The sequence below is a fragment of the Benincasa hispida genome, chromosome 9 (assembly GCF_009727055.1).
Source record: "Benincasa hispida cultivar B227 chromosome 9, ASM972705v1, whole genome shotgun sequence".
NCBI classification, from domain to species: Eukaryota; Viridiplantae; Streptophyta; class Magnoliopsida; order Cucurbitales; family Cucurbitaceae; genus Benincasa; species Benincasa hispida.
The window spans coordinates 20,292,092-20,311,108 of NC_052357.1; the positions used below are offsets into that span (position 1 = coordinate 20,292,092).

General features: G+C 38.4%; 1 protein-coding gene across 1 annotated transcript; it reads right to left on the reverse strand.

Annotated features, from left to right (window-relative positions):
* Positions 1-854: 854 nt before the first annotated feature.
* Positions 855-1,283, reverse strand: LOC120084602 (secreted RxLR effector protein 161-like). Its single transcript, XM_039040410.1, has one exon. It carries the CDS (start codon positions 1,281-1,283, stop codon positions 855-857), a length of 429 nt encoding a protein of 142 aa, XP_038896338.1.
* Between the last annotated feature and the right edge of the window lie 17,734 nt (positions 1,284-19,017).

A 19,017-nucleotide genomic window follows, 5' to 3' on the forward strand; every position in this document is an offset into this window, starting at 1 on the left:
AATAACAAAGCTTTGTCTTTTGATCTAGAAATTGAGAAGAGTAATGTTGTATCTCATGGTCTCGATTATCGAAAGAGAAAGGTCGGTGTTGGTTTTTCCCATGGTGGAAAAATCAGTGTAAAGAGTAGAGATAGTATTGTTTAATTATATGGTGCCAAAAATTGGCTTAGTATGGAACTCAAAGTTACTATGTAAGTTGACAATCTGCCAAGGAAAAGTTGGCATAGGTTTTGGATGTTTAAATTATTCCAAGCTAAGCCTATAAATTCGCGATTAAATGGCTAAAAGAGTTTATGCATTGTTGGTAGTATATAGCCAATTTTAACATAGCTTAAAAGGTATTATAACTATCTCAGAAATTGTACTAGATCGCTCACTCATTCTATTGTTCAACCTATATATAAAATGAGTCCGTAAAGATTTTATGTTGAATTAATATCTCATGCAACTTACGTGCACTTCAAAATTTTATATTTTTTACATTTCTTTATTAATTGAAATATGGATTGAGCAAATATATGTATTTCTAGTACATTATAAATGTAGAAGATGATGTATTTATCAAGTATTTTCTTCAAGGAACTGTACATGGGTATAAATACTGTATTAACACCCTAAGAATAGAGACTAACCAAATTAATCAAATCCTAAAGACTCTCCAAAGGAGACGTAGTATACATTCACACCCTCCCTCGAACTCAAGGTGGTAAGGTTGGAATCAACTTGAGTTTATTAAGTAGTTGGAGAAAACGACCAAGAGGCAAAGCTTTAGTGAAAATGTCGGTAGGTTGCTCAGTAGTGGAAACAAAGCGTAACATCAGAGTTTCTCTCAGGAAATGATGACGAACAAAGTGTCAATCATTCTCAATATACTTAGTGCATTCATGAAAAACATCATTGTGAGCAATCTGAATGGCATTATGATTGTCACAGTGAAGTATATTGGTAGACGACTGAGGGACTCCCATATCAGAAAGAAGCCAACAAAGGCACAAGAGTTCTGACATAGCATTAGCTAGAGCACGATATTCAAACTCCGTACTAGAACAGGAAACAACACTCTGTTTCTTACTGCGCCAGGAAATGAGAGAACCACCAAGGTATAAACAATAACTGGAGGTAGAATGTCGGTCAGTAGGATCACTAACCCAATTAGAATCAAAATAGCCTAATAAAAGCAGGGAAGACTGGGAAGAAAATTGAAGTCCATGCCCCAAAGTACATTTGACATAACGGAGGATACGAAGAACAACAGTAAAATGAATGATCTGAGGGGTAGCCATGAATTGACTAACAATGTGAACAACATATACATCGTTAGGACGAGTGACTGTTAGATTAATAAGACTGCCAACAAGCTAACGATAGAGACTGCATCCTCAAGTGGAATTTCATCAAACGGAGTCAAGCAAACATTGGGATCGAGTGGTGTTGGAGTTGTAGCAGAATCAATAATATCGGAGCGCACAAAAAGATACGAGGCATACTTTACTTGAGACAACGAATAACTGGCAAAGCTCAACGATACTTCAAAGCCAAGAAAGTAACTGAGTGAAACCAAGTCCTTCATCTCAAGGTGTTCGCCAAGATAGTGTTTTAGATCAGAGATAGCTTGAGGATCATCCCCAGTAATAATCATATCATCAACATACAAGAGAAGAAGAATAATACGATGAGTTGTCTGCTGCGTAAATAGTGTCCTGTCATGAGAACTGGACTTATATCCAAGTTGAATGATAGTGGAACTAAAAGTTGCCAACGAAGCTCGAGGGGCTTGCTTCAAACAATACAATGATCGTCGGAGGAGGCATACTTTTTGGGATAGACAAGAGACACCTAGGGGCAGTTGCATATATACTTCCTTAGATAAGGCCCCATTAAGGAAGGCGTTCTTGACATCCATTTGAAAAAGTGCACTGTTTAGCTGTAGCCCTAAGAGACACCGAACAGATGTCATTCGTGCCACAGGTGCAAAGGTCTCTTCGTAATCATTGCCATACTCTTGAGACTATCCTTTTGCTACCAGCCGTCAGAGTGAGTTTTGATCTTGTAGACCCACTTGCAACTAATGGGTTTCTTTCTAGGGTGTAAGTCAACGTAGTCCCATGTATGCATTTTATCGAGAGCTTGAAGTTCTTCTCTCATAGCTTGCTGCCACAGAGGATTAGTATTTGCCTCACGAAAGGATGTAGGTTCAACCAAGGAACTGATAGTAGAAAAATAGTAAAAATCTGGAAGGTGAGTAGGAGGTGTTCTTACCCTAGTAAAGCGTTGAATAAAAGAGGTAAGGTCATGAATAGGTCTAGATTCCATAGGCAAGACAGAAGGCTGATCAAGGTCAACAAAGACAGGCACAAACTGTTCAAGCTCAAAATCATCAGAAGATGCAGAAGAAGGGAAAAGATCAAACGAACCGTTAAAAACATAGGGAAGAAAACTCAAGAGAGAATCATGAAAGGTTGAGAGACTAGAGAACATAGTATGCTCCCAAAAAGTGACATGGCAGGAGATGCGCAATCTGTTACAAAAAGGGTCCCAACAACGGAAACTTTTATGTTCAGTTCCATATCCAAGAAAGCAACAGAGGCGTGCATGTGGTTCTAATTTGGTATGTTCATGAGGGTAAAGAAGTACAAAACATGCACAATCAAAGACTTTGAGGTTAGAGTAATCAGGACAAGTACCATATAAGCATTTAAACGGATAAGCATTTTGAAGAACAGATGAAGAAAGACGATTAATTGTGTAGATAGAGGTAAGGACGGCTTCACCCCAAAACTTTGCAGGATAAGAGGCAGACAGAAGTTGGGTCTGGACGGAACCTAGGATGTGACAATGTTTCCGCTCTGATCGCCCATTATGTTTAGAGGTATGAGGACAAAAGCGCTGAACAAGAGTTCTTTGCTGGGTGAGAAAGGAAAGGAGTTTGGAGTCCTCATATTCCAAGGCATTATTTGTACGTAGAACCTTGATTGAGCGAGAAAACTGAGTGTGAACCATATTAGCAAAATCAATATATCTTTGAAAGATGAAATAGTGGTGTTTAAGGAAATATATCCAGGTAAATCGAGAGTAATCATCAATGAATAAAAAAAAATAGCGATACCCATTGACAGTGGAAATAGGAGCAGGTCCCCAAATATCAGAGTGAATTAAGTCAAAAGGACTATTGCTTATATACAAAACAAAAAAAAAGCAACATCTAAGATGTTGAAGTACAATAGTTAATAAAATGCAAAGAAAAATGACTCATATTGCAAAGTGGAAAAAGAAGAAGAAGATTAGAGAGAGAAGTATGAAGATAAACGAAGAATTTATTGTTGAAGACATCCAAATGATTTATATTTTGGTGAACTTTGTGGGGACTCAAATGTGAAGATGGAGATTAGATGATTATAGTCTATGGTTTGGTCTATTATTTATTTTTTTTTTTAGTTTTGGACTTGAGTAGTGAGCTTTTTAAAAAAGTTGCCTAATTTTAGATTGGGAAAGATTAGATGAGTTACTTGTCTTTTTTATTAAAAAAAAAAGTACACGTAGAAATAGATACGTCAAATCATATGTCAGATACGTATATGGAAAGTATCTGAAAGTATAGATACGTCAAATCGCGTGTCAGATACGTATCTATGATATATCTGGAAGTATCGATATCCGATACGTGTCTAATACTGATTTTTTATCTCACATGAAGTATCTGTGTTTTATAGATTGTGACTATGACAACAAACTGTATTAAATGAGAGAAGAAAATATTAAAAACAAAAATAAAAATTAATGGAGCAGGAGGAAATGAAAAATGCTAGTATTTTTTTTTTTTTTGTTTTTTCCTTTCTAATTTCACCCTTATCTAGGGGCAGCTGTTGCAATGCTATATACAGTCAATTTTAATTAATTGCCAACTTTACAATCTTTATGTACTTTTTGTTATCTAACCATGAAAGCAAAATAAATCTACACGTATAGAACAAACCTCTCAGACTAATTAATTGATAAGAACAATGGACTTCCCCATGTCCTATAATAACTCACTTGATTATTCTTGAATAAAAATTAAATTAAGATTTTAATTTAAAAATTAAGAGTAAAAGAGAGTGAAATTTGAAGTGTTGGTTAATTAAGAGAAAAAAAAGAGAAATTTTACGTTGCATGGGTATAATTTCATTATATTTAGAAAAAAAAAACAAAGAAATTAAAGAAAAACTAAGTGTTGCCCACGTGTTTGGGGTGTTGGAGTTTTAATTGTGTGACATGTGGGTTAAGTTAGGTTGAAAAGATAATTAATAAATAAATAATAGTAATAATAAAGGACTGATTTTAAATATAAAAATGAACCAGTAAAATTTTAGAACTATCATTATAGATGCTTTCTATCAGAATTTATTGGTAACATTTAAGTATGAATGTGTAAGTGGAACCAAAATTTTAGAACCAAAGTCTCAAGGATGGGTTCGATTAAGTGGAAAGCAAGGGTTTTAGAAGAAAAAGAAAAACAAATTGAGACTAAAGTCTTGGTTGATAGATTATCTTCTATTTCAAATTTGTTTTTATTAACAATTAAGTATGAATGTGTAAATAAACAAAAGAAAAAAAAAAAAAAATAGAGGTTTGGTGTTGAGTTGTTGCAAGAAGAAGATGTAGAAGAAGGAAAAGAGAAGTGTGCTAGTATGCTATGATTTGTGAAATGTGTTGGCATGATATGTTTTAAAACTTGACTATTATTTTAGGAATATATTGAACCATGATTTTTGAAATCTCACGAAGATTACATGAATTGGAGTTTTAAAAATATAGTTTGGAACTTGATTTTATTTTACTATGATTTGTATGGTTTTGTAGAAAAATCTCTTGATGGTGAAATTAATGATGTTAAATGGTTTATGAAAGTGGTTTCAAATTAATAATTCTTGTACTCGAGAGATGTTCTTTCTCAAGTTATTTGAGTGTATTTTAGTAGCACCCCTTAGGCAATCAAGGGGCTACCAAGGTCACATGTTGCCAGAGTATACTGGGAAGTCAGGGGGAACTGTGCCTATAGTGCCATCCAGGCAATCAAGGGATCATATGAGGCCAGAGTATACTGGGAACTCTGGGCCTATGGTGTGTATCCATATTTAGCCTTGAGACAACTCTGCATATATGTTTGACCATGTTTCTCTACTATTTATCTTGAGATTACTCGGTGAGTTGTATATCTATATTTGCTCTGCTATGCATCTTGAGCTTTCTCAGTGTATAGTTGACCATGTTTCTTGGCTATATATGTCGAATTTCTTCTATATAGTATGATCACGTTCAGGTACAGATTTGGTGAAGATTTTGACAAGTTCATGATCACATTTGTAAGAGAATATTCCTCATTTTATTTATGCAATAATTTTCAAGTTTTTGAATTGTTTATATTTTACATTGAATTACAATTTATGCTTATGATTGCAGAAGTATGCTTACAATATTCTATGTGTCAACTCTCTTAGGTTTTCAAACTGCTCATTTTTTTAATCAATTTACAGAACTTGTATCTATATCTAGTCTGATTATGATTTTTTTTTTCAAATTATTTTCCTAACAGTTCACCATTCATTGAGTATTTTTAGCTCAACTTTTTCAAAATGTTTTTCTCCACTAGGTTACTCTTGAGTTTCAACACAGATTAGCATAACAGAAATTTCCACTAGACTCATTAGTATGTTGCGACATTTAGATACACAAGGTATTCAATTCAAGTTATGTATAAAACTCATTAATAAATAAACTTGTTTTATGTTAAAATTTTTGTATAATTATTATTTTGTAATACATGCATATATATTACATATTTTAATTTAACAAACATAATTGAGCTTATAACATGAAATACTATATTTATTGTTTTCATCTTTTCTAATATAAATCTACATTTTACAATTTAAAGTCAAAATCTTGATATAGTGAGAACAAAAATGTTATTTTCAAAATTTGCACTATTTGTGTTAGAGATTTGATGTTGGCTATAGTTCTTAAGATTGTTGTGGCAATTGTATTCGGAGACAACGTTCAATTTGTCATTTGAGTGGTTCCTTAAATTGTCTCCCAAATTGTTGATCCTACCGAATATATTTTTCTTATCAAGGAAATTTTGGTTCCTTTATTCTTCAAGGATTCATACCTTTTTTCAACGATGAGGTTGCAGATTCTGAGTTGTTCTTGATGTGTTTTCTATGCTATATATATCACTTGCTGCCATTTTAGTATTAAGCATTTTTGAAGAATTGAATAAGTCAATCCATGTGATTGTAAAGTTCTTGCTATCGATCTTGAGTGCCTCTCTAGATCTTATTAAATTATTCTACTATAACTTGAGAAGGGATCCTTATACGTAGAGGGAGTCTAAGTTTTCTAAGTGATGTGGTTTTCATTTGAAAGTGGAAATATAAGCATTCTTATTGGAAGGGAGTCGTGTCACACCCCACCCCAGACTACTCTCTGAGCCTAGGAAAGGACATGACTGCAGCAGTTATCAATTCTTTTGTTGACACTTACTGCCTAATAACTCTTACGGTAATAACTCTGATACCAATGTATAAACTCATATACAGCGAATGCCTCTTAGGCCAAAATTTATTAAGTTTAAAAACACAATATATTTAGAGTAATTACATTACTAGTTTCACAAGTCCCGATGCCCAAAGCCTTAGTCCCTAAATGAACAACTGTAACATATGTACAATATTTATAGAAACCACCTAACAGACGGGTTACAATATCTTGTCCTTTAGTAGCAGAGCAAATGCAGAGCTATCTCCTGAGGATTTGACCGCTACCTGGGGGAAAGAAAAATATTTGAAAACGGGATGAGCTTGCTAGCCCAGTGAGTGACTTAAGAAAGAAAACTGATTCTCATGCAAAAATCTCAAATAAGATATTAAACTAAAATATAAACTTCTACAGTAACCTTGTACTGCAGTATAAACATTTTTCAAGCATAAAGCATATAAAGCTATTTTTATAAAAAACATTAACATTGTTCCTCAGTTGATAATAACCCTGCTGTGGTTAAATCCCAACGTCAACTACTAGTCAAGAAAGAACTCTTTTGCCCAATCTCTGACTTTAACTACCTACGTGTACGGGGCCATACTAAGTACTATCATATCTTAGGTACTTCTGCTCAGATACCTTCTGTAAACTTGTCCTTCTGTATCGAGCTACTCGGATACCTTCTCAACTGTCCTTCGGTATCTCGTTTCAAGTAGAACTACTCATAAATGAATTTCTCTTTAAAGCATGTAAAGTATAACGTATAGAAAACATGTCTTTAAAGATACTAACACATGCTGGGTGTATTTAAACACACATAAATAGTTTTTAATTAAACTTTCATGCATGCATGCGTTTGAAACATAACTCATGGTTTGCTTAGAAATTACTTTGTAAAACTAGCTGGCATGATAATAATATTTCTTTAAAACATTATAAATATTTAGTCAAATATTTTAGTCACTCACCTTGATCGTTTAGGAACTTTTCTCTCTAGAAGTTCCTTGTTTACCTCGGGCTCCCTTTTGAACCCTAATATCCATATTCAATTTAAATCTCAGATTACTCATAGTTCTAGGCCTTATCTTGAGATACTTCCTTCTACAAACATGCTCTAAAATATCTCAGAAAACTTACATTAAAATCTGAGCTTGGAACTCCTCATGGTTTGGTCGAAATCATAAAATCTTCCAGACTGGCTTAAGCTTACCCGACAGCTTGACCCTTCTGGCTTTTTCTCAGTTTCCATCCCGATCCTTTGGAGCTTCTTCTTTGATAGCCCTACCCTAAAAACTAAACTTGTGGAGCTTTTAGGTGGCTTTGAAATCACTCCAAACGCACGAGTATACTGAGAGAACTTCTCGTCCCAAGTTGATGCTATTTCCAGACTTCACTGTCCAACTGCATCTCTTCTTGAAGCTTTATGACCGACGCATGGATTTGCTATCAACGCATAGTTTAATCAGCTTTCACACTCTTCTTAATGTCCTTTGGATTATGATCTGAAGAGAAGTCATTGGCTCTATTTATAGGTATCCAAAATTTCTCCAAGGTCGACACCTCCTACTTGGCTGCATGTCCAAGTGTCTTTTCCTCACACTATGAACGCAACCCTCAAATCACCGCAATCTAAGGTGTCTTCTTCTTCTTTAGCCAACATAAAATGCTTAGATTTGCATGTCTTCTTGTGCGTCCACCTCATTTGCTTAACGCTTAAGATTTCTTCCCAACAAGCCACATGTCCAGATGACGACCTTGAATGCGTCCATCCAACCTCATATGCGTTCATCTAACCACACATGTACTCATCTAACCACACATGCGCTCATCCAATTGCCGCAACATTTCTATGTCTGGACACCACCAATAGGCGCATGCGTCCATTCAATCTTACCTTGTACATCTAATTGACGCAACTTGGTCACATATGCTAGATGCTCACAAGGTTCATCTTTGGCCGCATATCCTTTCCTTTCGCATGGTTTACCTTGGCCCTACGTGCTCAACTAGGATAATGACCAACACTCTTTCAACATATACTATTAGCCTTGTCCTATGCGCCCACATGCCCTCGGATGTCCAACACATAGCACATCACCAACGCATAGTATTAGCCTTATGTACCGCAAGCCTTAGCAATGCAAGACATTTCACCATGCGTCTACCATAGCTTGTTTCATCGCCTAGCTAATCCTTTAGCAAGGCTGCCGCATAGCACCATCACATAGTGTTGCCGCATACCATTGCGTAGCATCGCCGCATCCATCATGTAGCATCGTCGTATACCATCGCGTAGCATCGCCGCATCCATCATGTAGCATCGTCGTATACCATCGCGTAGCATCGCCGCATCCATCGTGTAGCATCGCCGCATGCCTTCATCGTGTAGCATTGCTGCATGCCATCGCGTAGCATTGCTGCATGCCTCCATCGCGTAGCATCGCCACGTGCCATCGCGTAGCACTGCTCCTTTTACTACACGATCAACCAGCGCGCGCAACTTCAATGCCCAGCACCCTTGTCCACGCAACTTGAAGCTGTCGCATGCGTTTTTCTAACCTCTCAAGACATTGGCTGCCGCATGCGTTTCTATTGGCCACACTTTGGCTTCCTTCAACGCCCTAAATAACCTCTAAATGAGCAAGGTCCAATATATCTAGCTTCCAACGCATGGGTTATACTTAGCCAATTTTCCAAGCTTTACCCAAGAGTCAAGCTTTCAAATTCACACTTTTCTAATTCTTCACCCTTTTCTCTACAATTACACATTAGTTTCCACATCAACCTATTCACCATGCTGGTCTCAGTAGGGAACATACTCAAGTAAAGAAATTAGGGCTCAGGGTTCATATTTACCTCTCCCTATGAAAATTTTGTCCTCGAAATTTGGCTACAAGTGCGTCAATTAAACAACTGTGGATACTTATTTCTTATTTGCTCTTCAGCTTCCCATATTTCTTCTTCAGTGCTATTGTTTTGCCGTAGTACCTTTACCAATGGTATTGTCTTATTCCCTAAGACTTGTTCTTTTCTGTCAAGATCTCCGCTGGTTCTTCTTCGTAAGATAAATTCTCTTTCAACTGCACTGGTTGCTCAAGCAACACATGGGCAGGATCTGGCACATACTTTCTAAGCATTGCCACATGAAACACATCATGGATATGAGATAACTCTGGAGGTAAATCCAACCTATACGCCATTGGGCCAACTCTTTCTACTATCTCATAAGGTCCAATATATCTTGGGCTTAACTTCCCTTTCCTACCAAACCTGAGTATTCCTTTCCACGGGGACAACTTAAGAAATACTTTATCACCAACTTCAAATTCCAATTCTTTTTGTCACTTGTCAACATAACTCTTTTGCCTGTCTCGAGCTGTCTTAAGATTTTCTCTGATAATCTTAATATGGTCTAATGTCAGCTGAACAAGTTCTGAACCTAGTAATTTCCTTTCATTGACCTCATTCCAACATATCGGAGTTCTACATGGTCTTCGGTATAGTGCCTCATACGGTGCCATTCCGATACTCGAATGGTAACTATTGTATACACAAATTTGATCAACGACAGATGCGTATCCCAACTGCCCTTGAACTGCAATACAATGCTCTCAGCATGTCCTCTAATGTTTGAATCGTCCGCTCAGACTGACCATCTGTCTGTGGATGAAAAGCTGTACTGAAATATAACTTGGTACCCATAGCTTTCTGTAAGCTAGGCCAAAAATTCGATGTAAACCTGAAATCTCGATCTAATACAATCGAAACTAGAGCCCCAAACTGACTAACAATTCGATCAACATACAGCTTAACTAATTGGTCTAGGGTAAAATTAACTTTAACAGGTAAAAACTTAGCTATCTTTGTCAATCTATCCACAATTACCCATATACCATCATAGCTCGCAAGTGTCCTAGGTAAACCAAATAGGAAATCCATCGTAACATGCTCCAATTTACACTCTGGTACTGGGAGTGGATTAAGCAATCTTGCTGGCCTTTGTCTTTCTAGCTTAACTTGTTGACATACTAAACACCTGTCAACATACTCTGCTATTTCTCTTTTCATACCAGGCCACCAATACGATATCTTTAATGTTCTGTACATCTTCGTACTGCCTGGATGCATAGCATAAGCCGAACTATGTGCTTCTTCCAGAATAGCCTGTTTAAGTGCTAAATTATTAGGTACACATACCCTACCTTCTTTTAATAGCACTTTGTCTGCTCTTAACTCGTAGTCTGTCCTCAGACCTTTACCTACTTCTTCAGTTAACTTCTGAAGATCAGAATCCTTAACTGTTCATGTAGAATATCTTCCACGAGAGTAGGACGTACTTGAAATGAAGCTAGTAAACCTCCTGTTTGACCAACTAATAATGCTTCCTTAGCATTACTCATGTATTAGTGCACCTTTCACTGAACAGATAATAGCTTTGGCTGATCTGGTCTTTCAAATTAGAGCATCAACCACCACATTTCCTTTACCTGGGTGGTAATCAATTGTACAGTCATAATCTTTGATCAACTCGATCCATCTTCTCTGTCTCAAGTTTAGCTCTTTCTGATCAAAGTTATAATTTAGACTTTTATGATTAGTGAATATATGACAACGTTCACCAAACAGGTAATGTCTCCACAAATTTAGAGCCAATACAACTGCTGCTAACTCTAAATCGTGCGTAGAGTAGTTACATTCATGCTTCTTTAACTAATAAGAAGCATAGGCTACTACCTTTCCTTCCTGCATCAGCACACATCCTAACCCTTGTCGAGATGCATCATAATAAACCTCAAACTCTTTAGCTGGTGTAGGTAAAGTTAACATTGATGCTGATACTAACCTCTGTTTCAACACTTGAAAACTATGCTCGCACTCTGGCGACCATTCAAACTTCGCATCTTTCCTGGTCAGGTTTGTCAATGGTAGAGCTATCTTAGAAAAGCCCTCCACAAATCTCCTGTAATAACCTGCTAAATCCATAAAACTGCATACTTCTGTTACATCCATGGGTAGTTCCTAGTTGACTATTGTTTCTATCTTTTGGGATCTAAGCTAACTCCGTCAGCTGAAACTATATACCCAAGGAATACGACTTGGTTTAACCAAAAATCACACTTACTAAACTTGGCATATAACTTTTTTTCCCTTAGCATTTGCAGCACTATCCTCAGATGTTCTTTGTGCGTTTCTACACTACTAGAATATACTAGTATATCGTCTATGAAAACTATCACAAATTGATCTAGATAAAGATGAAATATCCTATTCATCAAGTCCATAAATACTATAGGAGCATTCGCAATCCAAATGGCATTACTAGAAACTTATAATGTCCATACCTAGTTCTGAATGCAGTCTTTGGAACATCTGTGTCTTTCACCTTCAATTGGTGATAACCTGATCTCAAATCTATCTTAGAGAAAAATGTGGCTCCCTTTAACTGATCGAAGAGATCATCTATACGAGGCAATGGGTACTTATTCTTAATGATCACCTTATTCAACTGTCTATAGTCTATACATAATCTAAGAGTACTGTCTTTCTTCTTGACAAACAAGACTGATGCTCCCCAAGGCGACATACTGGGTCTAATGTACCCCTTATCCACAAGTTCCTGTAACTGAACTTTTAACTCCTTCAGTTCTATTGGTGCCATCCTATATGGTGCCTGGGATATAGGTGTTGTACCTGGAACTAACTCAATAGTAAACTCTATTTCCCTATCAAGTGGAACCTGGTAACTCTTCAGGGAACACATCTAAAAATTCTTGTACCACAGGTACATCCTTAGGTATCAGCTTCCTATCCTGTGAAACTGCTACATAGGCTAAATAAGCTTCACATCCCTTACTTAGCAGCTTCCTAGCCTTCACTACTGATATTAAATTTCCTGGAAGTATTCTCTTACTTCCTACCAGGGTTATCTCTTTTTCACTTGGTTTCCTAAACACTATTTCTTTCTTAAAACAATCCACAGTGGCATAGTGTTTACTTAGGAAATCCATACCTAAGATAACATCAAACTCTAATAACTCTAGTGGAATCAAGTCAACCCATAAACTCTGATTTCCAAGAATTACTTCACAATTCCTATAATATTCATGTACAACTAGAGTATCTTCTACAGACACAGAGATAAACAAATCCTCATTCATACGCTCAAGCACTCTATCTATATGCAATGCACATATGCTAGATATGAATGAGTGTGTAGCACCAGGATCAAATAATGCATAAGCAGACTGATTACATAAAGTTATCGTACCAGTTATGACATCTAGAGCCTCTTCCGCTTCCTGGTGTGTCACAGCGTATGCTCTACCCTGCTGCTGTTGTTTTTGCTATTGTTGTTGGAGTCGTCCAACTACCCTTTTTTGCTTAGCTGCACTGGATCCCTCACCTCTGGCTCTGGTTGCTCTAGGTTGGTCTACAACCTGGGTAACTCCTCTTTGTTCACCCTGTGCTCCATGACCTAGCTGGGGACAATCTTTCTTGAAGTGCCCCGCTTGTGTACACTAAAAACACACATTCCTGTTGCCATAACATACTTCTGTATGGCGCTTACCATAGTTTGCACATAATGGTCTCCTTTCTGTACTAGCTACTGACTCACTAACACGACCTGGTACTGATTTACCACCGGTCCAGCTGCAGGTCTTGACCTCTTTCGACCTGAACCTTGTTGGCTCGTGCCTCCAAAATCTCTCATACCTGACTGTCTAGAGAACGAGGGTTTAAAACTCTTACCTCTCATTTCTCTAGGCAGATGAACTCTTCCGCACATGGCTGAAGTATATCTTCCCTCGCTACACTTCACTTAACTCTGATACCGGTCTCAACTAACTGAGTGAAATTCACCCAATTAGATGTAGAGGTAACAAATGTGCGTATATTTCTTCTTAGGCCATTCTCAAATCTTTTGCATCTCTCTTTTTCTTCCGCAATGATCGGAAGGGCATACTGAGATAACTCTGTAAATCTTTTCTCATACTCAGCAACCGTCATCGATCCCTGAGTTAGCCTAAGAAACTTCTCCCTCATTGCTTTTTTAAAAGCACTAGGGTAGTATTTATCCTCAAATACTTGTCTGAACTCAGGCCAAGTCATAGTTTATGAACTACTTCTTCTGGCCTCTATCACTTTCCACTACTTCTCAGCCTTTTTCTGCAGCAATAATGCCACGAACCCAACCTTACAGTCCTTAGAGCATCTCATAACATTAAAAAATTTCACAATAAAGTCCAACCAAACCTCAACATCTACTAGATCTGTGGCTCCATCGAACATCGTGGCACCTAAAGCTTTCAGCCTCTCGACGTCAAATTTTTTTTCTGGATCGTTCTCAATCGATCCTACACTCGCCGCCAATCTCTGGGCGATTCTATTAAATACTCGATCCTTCATTTGAGGATCTACATCTACCCGTTGGGTACTTGACTCATTTGCAGAAGTCGTTTCCTGCCCTATTGAGTCTCTAGCTTTCTTCCCATTCGGATCTGGGTCCTGTCTAACTTCAGAGCCTCTGCTGGTAGGGTTAACATTCCTCTCTTCAGTCTGCCTGTTCAGCCTGCCACTTCTCCTCAGCATCTTNTGGCTCCATCGAATGTCATGGCACCTAAAGCTTTCAGTCTCTCGACGCCGAATTTCTTCTCTGGATCGGTCTAAATCGAATCTACACTCGCCGCCAATCTCTGGGCGATTCTAACTAACTCTCTTCCCCTTCAGATCTGGGTCCTGTCTAACTTTAGAGCCTCCGCTGGTAGGGTCAACATTCCTCTCTTCAGTCTGCCTGTTCAGCCTGCCACTTCTCCTCAGCATCTTTGCCTAATTATTAAGTACACATGTTAGAGACTTACTTATGGTACTTAATCTAATGCATGAACTCTTTCTTTCACCCAAAATCTCATGCTTTGATACTAAGCTGGTATAAACTCAAACTTTATACTCAATCTTTTCCCAAGTTTTACGTATACCTTTGCTCTGATACCAAGCTATCACACCCCGTCCCAGACTACTCTCTAAGCCTAGGAAAGGACATGACTGCAGTAGTTATCAACCCTTTTGTTGACACTTACTGCCTAATAACTCTTGTTGTAATAACTCTGATACCAATGTATAAACTCATATATAGCGGATGCCTCTTAGGCCAAAATTTATTAAATTTAAAAACAAAACATATTTAGAGTAATTACATTACTAGTTTCACAAGTCCCGATGCCCAAAACCTTAGTCCCTAAATGAACAACTGTAACATGTGTACAATATTTACAGTAACCACCTAACAAACGGGTTACAATATCTTGTCTTTTAGTGGCAGAGCAGATGCAGAGCTATCTCTTGAGGATTTGACCGCTACCTGGGGGAAAGAAGAATATTTGAAAACAGGATGAGCTTGCTAGACCAGTGAGTGAATTAAGAAAAAAAACTGATTCTCATGCAAAAGTCTCAAATAAGAGATTAAACTGAAATATAAACTTCTACAGTAACCTTATACTGCAGTATAAACATTTTCCAAGCATAAAGCATATAAAGCTGTTTTTATCAGAAAATATTAACACTGTTCCTCAGTTGAGAATAACCCTGTTGTGGTTAAATCCCAACGTCAACTGCTAATCAAGAGAGAACCATTTTGCTCTATCTTTGACTGCTAGTCAAGAGATAACCTTTTTACTTAATCTCTGACTTTAACTACCTACGTGTACAGAGCCATACTAAGTACCATCATATCTTAGGTACTTCTGCTCAGATACCTTCTTTAAACTTGTCCTTCAGTATCGAGCCGCTTAGATACCTTATCAACTGTTATTCGGTATCGCGTTTCAACTAGAACTAGTCATAAATGACTTTCTCTTTAAAGCATGTAAAGCATAACGCATAGAAAACCTGTCTTTAAAGATACTAATTAGCATGTTGGGTGTATTTAAACACACATAAATAGTTTTTCAATAAACTTTCATACAATGCATGCGTTTGACACATAACTCATATTTTGCTTGGAAATTACTTTGTAAAACTAGCAGGTATGAGAATAATCTTTCTTTAAAACATGGTTTCTTTAAAACATTGTAAATATTTAGTCAAATATTTTAGTCACTCACCTTGAAATAACCTATACTAAGAAAGCAAAGTAAAGATAGAGTAGAAGACGTCCCTAGAAAAAATAAGAGTGTTGTCACCGCAAGGAGTCTTCCATGCAGGAGATGGCTCTCAACTGCTTAGGTCAAGTTTCCTTGACCATTGGAACTTCCGGCAATTTTTGGGCGCATGTTGGCCACCATGAGCTTAGAACTGCCTTTGGCTCTTTTGCGACTGATTGCCCTCCTACCTTGGGGTCAACATTGACTTTCAGCACATCACCTACACTTCAATATTGTTTGCAACCTGGTCGCACAAGTTGCAATACACCCAAGATAAAAAGTTTGCTCGTAGAGACACAAAACTTAACAAACAATTAGTTGCCAAGTTCCCAGCAACGGTGCCAAAAACTTGGTGCGTGGAAATTGGAAGTCAATTTTACTCGACAACCAAATCCCGTGGATGCGGTATACGATGTATGTTCCTAAGATATGCATTGATAGTCATGTGTGATGGTCATGCGTTGGAATGAAAATTGTGTTAACGAATGTATGCGATGACCATGCGTCCTACCACAAGTTTTCTTGCGTGCCCGCCAAGTATAACATGAATGCAAGTTTCTCGAGTAATCCGAGGTCAATACAGGGACTTGTAACTATATGTTTGCGGTGATTGTGCATGCGATGGTTGAATAAAAGAATAAAGGGGATGTTGTTAAGTTAATCCTACTCCTACTCCTATCTATCAGACAACACAATGAGAATATGTGGGAAAATAGATGCGACAAACCTTGACATGAAAATAAATATGTGGGAAAATAGATAAAATGTGGAGATGTTTTCATTGCAAAACTTAAGAGTGATCGCAAGGGCAACCCTAGTCAACGCAATCCATGTGATTATGCAACCCACATACTATAGTAAACCACCTCTCGGTGCAAATGCTACGACTTCTATTGCTAGAACGCATGTGATATATGTGCTAAGTCTACAGAGCCTACACATAAGCCTCTATTTCTATTTATGCGATGACAAAATGACATCCACACAAATATGCGACCACATAATATCATTCCTATTCCTAGGGTGCATGCGATGCAGTGTTGACAAACAGAGCTTATCTCTAAGATTTCCATTCTTGCCTATGCGTTTCAATCCGCTCTCTCAAGTCTTAGATTTGGGTTTTAGACTACTCTCTCAAGTATGCCTAAATGATGAATGATGCGCTCATAGGACAAGGTAACCGCATGAACTTGGTTGACGCAAGGTTTTACTATCCCTAGTGAACAACGCATACATTGCTTAATGCGTTAGCCTATAGATAGGCGTTGCCGCAGCTTCACACTAAGAAAATAAGGTTACTCACACACTCATGCAACGCACACCTCTCGGTAGGTTGCTACATGCTTCTTATCCCTAATCCACATGACTAAGTATGCAATACCCAAGCAATCCCACTAAGTGTTGCAATGAAAGTAAAGATGCTAAGCAAGAAGATGGAGATGGAGTCAAAGGAATAGAGAAATGCATTGAAAACACATTGTATTAATTTCTTAATTCAAAATATCATACAATACAATATAGGAAAAGAAAGAAAAAAGAAATGACCGGCAGGAAGTAAAACTTTCCTTCCAGCGAATGTGCGTCAAGGCTGCCGGTGGTGCCATGGATGGGTGGAGGAGCTGACTCTCTCAAGATTTAGCTCCGATCGAAGGCTCCGGTAGTCACTTGGAATGGATGAAGGGGGTGAAGAACTCTCAGCGTCTTCTCACGCATTTTGTCTGGATCGCAAGGATCCGCCCCAGGCGAACCTCGGGCGAAAACCTTGGATAAAATGAATTTTAGCTCATCGGCTTCTATTTATAGAGCTTGGCCACCAACAACATTAATTAGACTGATCTGAGTCTGACGTTCAGACAGCATCACATTTGACACCTGAGGAAGGTACAGCCCAACTATGAGGTTCGTTCGTCCTTTCTGAACCTCTACCACCAACGACATGGTAGGTGAAATGTTAGCATCAGATTTGGATTTTTTCAAGGTGGATGCGTTAATGCATTCATTCCACCAACCTTGCGTTGATCCCATTAGAATGCGTTGTCGCATAGCCGCATTTGCTTAACACCGCAACTCTATATGATGACCGCAATCGCTTGATGAGCGCAACTCCCATCCGATGGATGCATACGGCTGATTACCACAACATCCATGCATTGATCGATGTATTTGCCTTGCGATGGAGTGTTTCTCCGCATGTGGTCGTCTATGCGATGGTCCGGTTTCCGCGTTTGCATTCATTTCCTGCATTGGCTACAAAAATAGAACATTGAACGCATAATTAACGTAAAGTAATGGGTTAGTTGATATTCGACATGCTGATCGACGCAAACTCTGTTTCTCATGAATTTCTAGCACAATCGACGCAATTTCTGTCTAACAACCTTCATAATTCTAAGTAAAAGGACTAAGATGGCATGCATTTCTTCATGTCATCACATGTCTTCTTATGCGTCCACCTCATTTGCTTAACGCTTAAGATTTCTTCCCAACAAGCCACATGTTCGGATGACGACCTTGAATGTGTCCATCCAACCTTATATGTGTTCATCCAACCACACATGCGCTCATCCAATTGCCACAACATTCCTATGTCCGGACACCACCAATCGGCGCATGCGTCCATTCAATCTTACCTTGTGCATCTAATTGACGCAACTTTCCTATGTCAGGACACCACCAATCGGCGCATGCTAGATGCTCGCAAGGCTCATCTTTGGCTGCATATCCTTTCCTTTCGCATGGCTTACCTTGGTCCTATGTGCTCAACTAGGATAATGACCAACACTCTTTCAACGTATACTATTAGCCTTGTCCTATGCGCTCACATGCCCTCGGATGTTCAACGCATAGTATTAGCCTTGTATACCATAAGCCTTAGTAACACAAGACGTTTCACCATGCGTCCACCATAACTTATTTCATCGCCTAGCTCATCCTTTAGCAAGGCCGCCACATAGCACGATTGCATAATGTTGCCGCATACCATCACGTAGCATAGCCACATCCATCGTGTAGCATCACTGCATCCATTGTGTAGCATCGTCGTATACCATCGCGTAGCATTGCCGCATGCCTCCATCACGTAGCATTTCCGCATGCCTCCATCGCATAGCATCGCCGCGTGCCATCACGTAGCACTGCTTCTTTTACTATACGATCAACCAGCGCGCGCAACTCCAATGCCCAACACCCTTGTCCGCGCACTTGAGGCTGCCGCATGCGTTTTTCTAACCTCTCAAGACATTGGCTGCCACATGCGTTTCTCTTGGCCACACTTTGGCTTCCTTCAACGCCCCAAATAACCTCTAAATAAGCAAGGCCAATGCATGGAACAACACTTAGTCAATTTTCTAGCTTCCAA

Coding starts and splice junctions, on each gene's coding strand:
- LOC120084602 (XM_039040410.1), bottom strand. CDS start 1,283: ATGGCTACCCCTCAGATCATTCATTTTACTGTTGTTCTTCGTATCCTC.